Genomic DNA, 8191 nt, shown 5'->3' on the forward strand with positions numbered 1-8191 from the left:
ATGGTTACGCCAGGAAATATATATATAAATAATAAAAAATAGAAGTTTAGTTTATGGGTATAATGATCATCATGTTGTTTGCGCATTCCATAAAGAAACTGATCATCCTCTAGCTCCAGTCACGTTATCTTAAAATGCTCCTTTAAAAGCGCCCTTTTTTTCTTTTCTTTTTTTCCCTTTCTCATGTTTTCATGAAGAACTAGACAAAAGGGCAAAACATGGAAGGGATTGAGGGAAAGATAATTGATTTGTGAATGGGGATTTGGTGGATCTCATCAGATGATAGCCTTTCGTTTTTCCTTCGACCCCTTGTACTAGGTATAAGGTCCTCTAGTACTCCAACCTACAAGCTTTTTTAAGGCTCGGTCTCCAACCCGACCAACACAGTAAAATAAAAGTTACTTTCCTAATATATATAGATATACACGCGCGAAGATTTTTTTTTTTTTTTTAAAAAAAGACTAATTATTAAGTTCGTAATATATGAAGTTGCTTGCAACATTAATTAATAGACTCCGTAGTGTAATTTGAAATGCAATATTTTTATATAATTAGCGTGGTAACGCTATTGATAACCTTTTACATTATCAAATTAGAAAATTACAAAAATTAGCTGTTGAATACAGCCGTTTATTGGCTCCTTATATCTCTCGTTCTCTTGTCTTGCTTTTGTTCATCAATGAAAGTTATTGTACCAAACCCCAAAAACCATAAAACTGTCTTTTCCTTCAACTTTGGCCCTGTCTTCCTCTACCTCTTTAACGAAAGACTCCAACTCTCTCTGCCTCCATTTTCCTCTTCTTATCAACGTCATTTTCTGTGGAAGAATGACCACTAACATGATGGCCATGTCCGTTTGGAGTTTCAGCTGTTTTTCTGTTGAAGCCAGTTCGAAAAGACTTCGAGGGTCTTCATGTCAGCCCTGTAATGCTTCTGTGTGAATTCAAGCAGCATAGGCCATGTGAAATCCGGGTATATCCTTGGACGCACTGTGTCCACCAATTCACTTGGTGGGCTAACCACTTTATCATTTCTTGGACATAGAAAGAAAGCAAGAGATTTCCTTGGAGTTTTGATGTTCACCACTGCCCGATGCAAGCAACTTTTGTATCTTCCATTTGAAAGAGCCTGGAAACGTACAATACCCCTCTAAGTTCATGAAAGCTAATCCAAATTTCCAGATTTCAAATCAATATTTTGCAACAAATTAAAAAAAAAAAAAAAAAACATATACAATCTCCTTAACTGTCTTACCATGAAGGTATCGCCGATGTTAACAACAAAAGCATTCGAATTTGGGCTAATAGATCGCCACTCGTCGTCTACGAACACTTGAAGGCCACCTACTTGGTCCTGGTGAAGGATGGTTAACGATGTTGGATCGCAATGAGGCCCGGTGCCTAAAGTAAGGTCAGGTTTTTGGCACGGCGGATAGTAGTTGAGCCTCATTATCGAATCGTTCTCCTGAAAATACTCCTTAAAATGGGCTCTGCTTACACCTAGGCTCATTCCTAGGAGTTCCATGATCCCTAGAGAAAGAGTGTTCATTGCCTCGCAGTAGTCTTGATAAACCCTCCTATTGGAAAAAAAAAAAAAAGGGAATCCAAACCTCAGGAATAAGCAACATAAAAAAGAAAAGAAAAAGAACCAAAATGGTAATATATATTTGCTGACCCGAGTTGCTTGAAAGTTTCACCCATTGTATTACATAAATACTCCTGAACAACATTGGATGAGGTTTGGTCTGCTGAATAGCGGAAAGAAAGTGTTTCCTTCCAAGGGAGCTTGGAGGAGAACCTGCCTGTGAAGCTACTGGCATAACCACAGTGCTCACCAACTTTCCTGTGAGCCCTCTGCTTTGTTGAAAGGGGCAGCTCGAAGAAGTCGTCCATGTAGCCATGAGAATCAGCTATTAGCTTAGCATCCACACCATGATTGACAACAAGAAAGAAGCCATGCTTTTGGCACGCTTCGCCAACAAGTTTTGAGGCTTCCGCTGCAGCAGACGGGTCGCCCGAGAGGAAGCCGCCTAAGTCAATAAGGGGAACTGGAAGTTCCGGCGCATCAGAGCAAGGCTTTTCCTCGTCCGGCCATATGAACTGCTGTGGTATATTTGATTGGTATTTGAGCACCGAGGCATCAAAAACAAGTGGTAATTTTTGCTCGTCGCGCTCTTCTTCTTTTGGAGGTTGAGGAGGCATGGGCGGTATGCTTGTTATGCAGTCAATAGCCATTGCATTAATGAATTTTTAAAGCCCCAAAGGAATATGAGTGAGTCTGTAGTGGGGGAGAGAGAGAGAGGGAAATAGTAGGTTATGGGAAAAGAAGAGGTAGCTAGTGAAATAAGTTTGAGAGGTGGCGATCAAGGAAAAGCCAAGGCCGCTCTCATTGGGGAGATCGGTGAACAAAAATTGGAATCTTATAGCAAGCTCTCTCCCTCTCACAACCCAAAAATTGATTTTTCTTTTTAGCAATGAAGGACTTTGTACTGTAGTGAATTTGCAGTTTGGGTGCTTCTCAATGGGCAAAATTAGACAATGCTCCATTTTCCAGGCGCATTTGTCTTTTATATTGTTGCCAGGAAATCGTTTCCCAATGGATTTTGGCTTTTTTTGATAGGGGATATGCTAATGTCACCCCTTTGGACAAAACTCTTCAAGCGAAAATGTTGATGCTTAAGTACTCTCTAATTAATTAAAAGTTAAAAATAAATATATATATACATGATGGTGATACCCCTTTCAAGATCCCCATTTTGCTGTACCTAAGGGCTAAAAGCCCGCTTATGAAAGGCACCGTTCGTACCCTTTTCATGGAAACAAGCTGATATTAGAAATTCCGACCCATTGAAAAAGAAGAAGAAAGAAGTGAGTGTAAATGGGGTGAGAACCCCCAAAAAAAGCTATTAAACGGTTTCCCCCTACAGAATGCACCCATTACTCTCTTCTAAATTTCCTTTTGTTTGGTATAAACTCAGGATTTTTTGTTTTTTTGTTTTTTTGAAGTAGTTCAATTCGAGGAAAAAGATTGCCAACAAAAAGGGAAAAAAATGACGTTGAAGAAGCTTCATGCGAAGCATGTGAATTGAAAGACAATCAGGGCCGTTGGTTCGTGACGAAAGTACTTTGAGATGAGTAGCTTTTGTGGTGTGAATGGCTATGCATGCAGGAAAAGAGGGAAAAATATGTCCTTAAGATCATGTTTCAGAGGAACAGAATGACAGAAGCTAATTAAGAGGTAGAGCTAGGGACCGATATTTTCCTGTCATGATGGAAATAGCAGATCACTAACATGACCAAAGGAGGCTTTGGTTTGGTAGCCTAACTGTCAGCATTGCTCATTAGGGTCAGTAATCAGTATGATTCCAATTTCCTACGTAAAAGTTATAGCTAAAGATATGGAAAACTGAAAAGGAAACAACTTACTTGTATGGGGTAATGGGAACGGCGTAGTGCATGAGGTGGGGACTGGGAAAGCAAGAGTGTTTACTGTTCAGATGTGGCATGGTCCTATTATATAAGACTGGAAGAGAGAGAGAGAGAGAGAGAGAGAGAGTTCATGTGGAAACCACAAGGGCCCCATAGATTTGTTGTGGGGAAATAGCATACATGGGGTTTAAAAATATCTTCTATATACTGATCATCACAAACGCCCCTTTCATAGTTTTCATTCCAATTGGAAGCCTTTATATATATATATATATATATGGAAAATATATATAAATTTGACTTTGTTTATGATTTGAGCCTTTCTATTTCAGGTTCGAAATTAAAGTCGGGACAAGTACAAGTGATCATATTCATATGAGTTCGAATATTTACATGAATTCCAACTTATTTCCAAACCCAATGGATCCTAGAAAACAGTACTGGCTAGCTAGCTATCACCAGACACTTTTAATAGTTTATCGTTTATAACAGTTAATTTGAGACAGTACCTTCCAATATATATTTTATTTTTGTGAAGAAATTCCCAATGTTTCACCAAAAAAATGTTGAAATAAAATTTTCGAGACCCCTCAATATATTACGCCATTGGACAAGTACTAATAGAAGAAGGCAACTAATTATAAGTGGAGTGGTGGGGATTGACACAGTGCATTGCATGATATATAAGGAGGAGTTGACTCTCCAAAAAAAGTTCCTTGTAATAGTTATAAAACAAGAGTTGGAAGTCACAACCATAACTGGAAAAAATGAGTGCCATTTAGAAGACAATCTAGTTTTAAGTTATTTCATAATCCACTATAAAAGATTGCTAGCTTTTTGCCCCAATATTTGTCCCATCGTTTTCTAGTGGGTCCATTTTATCAGTTTATTATTTTAAGAATATATAAAAGGGGCACCTTGCTATCTATCTAATTATTATCCCACTTTTTTTTCTTGCTGTGGGCTTTTGAGAATAAAGAAACTCGATCGGTTTTATGTGTAATTAATGGCTTCATATTTAAAAGAAGCTTTAATTGTGCTAAAGGAAAAATTATTTAGGGTTGTAAAGGGATTTTTCTCTCACTCATAAGTTTATTGGGCGCTTGGCCGAGAGTAATAAGTTTCGGCCCGATACTCGACCCTTGGCCCAAATTTGCCCACGATGCAAGTCACCTGTAAGGAATAGTAAACAATGATGGCTGATGGGACGGATGAGTCTGACGTCGCTTGGTCGTACCCTGCTCATGGAGACTTGTACGGGGCAAAGCGGGAAAGACGAAAAACTTTTTACCTTCTGACATGGGAACATAGACGGAACACCAAAAACACCAACAAAGTAAAGCAAATCAGGGAACCACACTGCATTAATGGCACCACTACCCGAGCAACACTAATGGCACAGTCACAAAGGCACACTGCATTGAAAGGACTCTGACAAAATGAACAATAAAAAAGACATGGATTCCATAGGAGCAGGCACAATCTCCCCTCCCCCCCTCCCCCCCAAGACTCCTATATAAACGAGGATGCTCTCTGGTTTCTAGACTCTCTCATTATTTATAAATTTCTAAAATACTCTACTAACTTTAGCATCGGAGGCTTCTCGGCCCTACCCTCTCACAGCTGCTTTCTACTTCGTTTTCGCATGCTCATTTCTAAAAATCTAAGTTATTGGAACATAGTCCAAAAGCGTACAAAACACGACGTTAACAAAGATTTTCTTTGATCAGATATATAATTAGTAGAAAGGAATAAAAATAAATAAAACAAAGCAGGAAGAATAGTACTTCATTAGCAAATCTACTTGCAACAAGAAGCTAGCCCACAAAATACACTCCCCTCAGTTAGTAAACTAGAAAATGAGAATGGTACTGTTTCTTTTGGATAATAAAACTGGGGTGGTTCCTTCACGCAAATCAAAAAGGAAAGCTACGTAAATTCATGATCCAATTACCTCAGCTTCCTACGATATAAAAAGAATTTCTTTCGGAACTTGGAGAAACAATAGATCAGAGAAAATTAACATCGGGAGTGCCCACAAAGCACTATGTTCCAAAAAAAAAAAAAATCAATTAATACCACTATGTTATTATGCCATGCAAGAAACCAATAATGCCCTAACCTGTACAAACACAGCTAGAAAGCATACGTATCTGCCATCCCAATTGTTTCCCCTGTGCACATGCTGAGAAGTGAAAAGCATGATCAGATCGAAATTGATTCTGACAAACTACTCTGAGATCTTCTTGACCAAAAATATTGATTCCGAGCACAACTAATTCCTCATGACTCAAAGGCATTAATTGGAGGATCTTAGTGACATTAATTCAGTGACATGTGTGCATAAGATGTACAGCACCTAGCTAATTTTATTTATTTTTATTACTGTTTTTCTTGCCACGTATAATATTCGTAGAAATGGGCATGATATATGATAATCAAATCCATGCAAGTGGGTGGTAGATACATTGATATTTTAAGAGGTAGAACGCAAATTCTATCATGCACCGAAGAAACTGGAAACTCAATCAAAAAATACAGATATTTTAGTAGTTTGATCTTACTTCTCCTTTTTGGCAAATGGAAGTGGTACCAACGCCAGTCACAAAGAGGTTAAATGACTCTACATGAGCGAATTGTGTTGCACTAAGTTCCATTTAGTCCAACACAATTGATTATAGTTTAAATAAGTCAAACTCATTTCGAAATCAAATTGTTTGAATAGGTCAACTCATTAAAAAGCCAAATGCATTAAACAGGTCAACTCAATAAAGTCAAATTGTGTTGCACTAAATTCCATTAATTAGTACTTGAATTGATTACTGTTTAACACACTTTAATTTGTATTGTAGGAACTTTCAACATGATATATATGTACGTGATTAGTGTTAAAATCCATATCTTAAGGTTGAACTGACAAATTTTAAAGAAATGCTTTAACCACAAAGATACGAAGATTTCACATAAATAAATTTGTAAATTGACTTAACTTGATGTGGCATGTTAAATTGTAAAATTATTTTTAATATAAAATTATTTTTATTATAAAATAGATCTAACGTCGTATCACATTATAAAGTCATACCAGTACGTTTGTGAGTTTATTTTTATAAATTTGTAAATTGACTATTATTGTGCTTATATATCAACCGGCCATCTCTGAAAGTAATGTTCAAACGTGTGCCTAAATATTGTGCTTATATATCAATTTAGAGAAATTTATATCGGTTGAGCGCAGACCGTATTGTTTCTAATATTACATAATTTCAAGTTCGAAGTTGGACAAATACGGAGATAAATTTATTTGTAAAAAGTAAACTTTACCCCCTGGCCTTAAACTATTACAATTTTGCAATCCTATCCCAAACTATCAGAGTATATATTTTTAGTTTCGAACAACTACTTTCCTTACAAATTCTCCACTGATCATTTAATTAAAATCCAACTGTTTATAAGAGAGTAATTAACGATTTTAAGTCATACACTCATATATATATATATATATATATATATATATACATGTTAGGTTACATATATGGTAGGTCAAATTAGGCACAACTTGACAATTTTGATGGTTTGGTGGTCAAATCGTAATTATAAAAAGAACTGTTGTTTTTTTTTTTTTTTTTTTTGAAGCAAAAGAACTGTAGTTTGAGGTATTGATAAAGTATAACTTGTCCTGAGTGGAATGGCACGTTATAAGATTGTTGAAATAGCTCAAACTCAGTAAGAATATTATATACATGTGACTGATAATTAGGACTGCGACTGATGTTTGTTACTTACCGCGTACCAGTACTACTTAGGAAGAAGATAAAGAAAATCGATCCTACACACAAATTGTCTTGGTTATGGGTATTTAGCTGAAAGATCAAGAGTAAAAAGAGTTTGAAAAAACTCCTAATTAATTTGGTCTTGACAGGAGAAATTAATTAAGAAGCTGGTTGTTCTACTTGCATGTTCTTATATATATAATATCCATGGAGGCATTGCAGCACAATGACGAGTTCGGTACGTAGCTAGGTTGTCTTCATGAAATGATCCAGATTGATCAGAGACCACACGGTTTTGGCAATTTTGGGTTTTACATTGACGACCTCACAATGCATTCTCGATCTCTTTAAAAAGAAATAGATCTATATATAATATATCGTCAACATCTGAAGTACGTAATGGTTTATACTGTATTAATATATCATGTTAAAGTTACCTTCTTCAAATCACAAGTATTAGACATATTATATATATATATATATATATATATATATATGTAAAATTAATGGAAGGCTATGATCGTTGTAACACCTAAATATTCCATACTCTCAATTTGCAAAGAAGTGAGAAAACTGAGTCCTTAATTATTGCTAGTCTAGGCTAGGCTTCTTATTTCAGAACCACCCAATAATTATTTCCCTAAGAGCATAAGTTAGGAGTGTAGTCTAAGATAGAATTTGCAACTTGAGAATGAGACGTGATCCAAGATGATGATGATGATAATGATAGTCTAACATTAATATTGGTCCAAGGAGGAAACCTAGCGAGCTAGTGTCTGTCCCTGCATGTTGAGTGCGTGCTGTGCCATTATGTCACTTTGGGTTTGTTGGATGGGAAATAAGTTGTTGGTTTGCTTTGGGGATAGAAGACTTGAGAGTAAAGTAGGACAGCCTTTATTTTCCATTATGTTTACCAAAGATGAAGCTGGTGGTCTTGTTCTGTCAGTTGTACGTACACTCAGCTTCCATATATGATGGTCGGGGACATGC

At 36.6% G+C, this 8191-nt stretch overlaps 1 protein-coding gene across 1 annotated transcript; it reads right to left on the reverse strand.

Annotated features, from left to right (window-relative positions):
- Window positions 1-521: 521 nt before the first annotated feature.
- LOC108998668 (gibberellin 20 oxidase 1) lies at window positions 522-2451 on the reverse strand. The gene is made up of 3 exons (XM_018975318.2): window positions 1675-2451; window positions 1255-1576; window positions 522-1128 (listed from the first exon to the last, which is right to left on the reverse strand). Exons 1-3 carry the CDS (start codon window positions 2232-2234, stop codon window positions 865-867), a joined length of 1146 nt encoding a protein of 381 aa, XP_018830863.1. The 5' UTR covers window positions 2235-2451; the 3' UTR covers window positions 522-864.
- Window positions 2452-8191: the final 5740 nt, after the last annotated feature.

This window comes from Juglans regia, chromosome 1 (assembly GCF_001411555.2).
Source record: "Juglans regia cultivar Chandler chromosome 1, Walnut 2.0, whole genome shotgun sequence".
In the NCBI taxonomy this organism is placed as follows: Eukaryota; Viridiplantae; Streptophyta; class Magnoliopsida; order Fagales; family Juglandaceae; genus Juglans; species Juglans regia.

Bases quoted from the DNA above. Each gene is read 5' to 3' on its own strand.
- LOC108998668 (XM_018975318.2), bottom strand. From the start codon at position 2,234: ATGGCTATTGACTGCATAACAAGCATACCGCCCATGCCTCCTCAACCT. The intron at 1,577-1,674 runs GTCAGCAAATAT...TTTTTCCAATAG, and splicing joins GAAACTTTCAAGCAACTCGG to GAGGGTTTATCAAGACTACT. The intron at 1,129-1,254 runs GTAAGACAGTTA...GTACGTTTCCAG, and splicing joins ACATCGGCGATACCTTCATG to GCTCTTTCAAATGGAAGATA.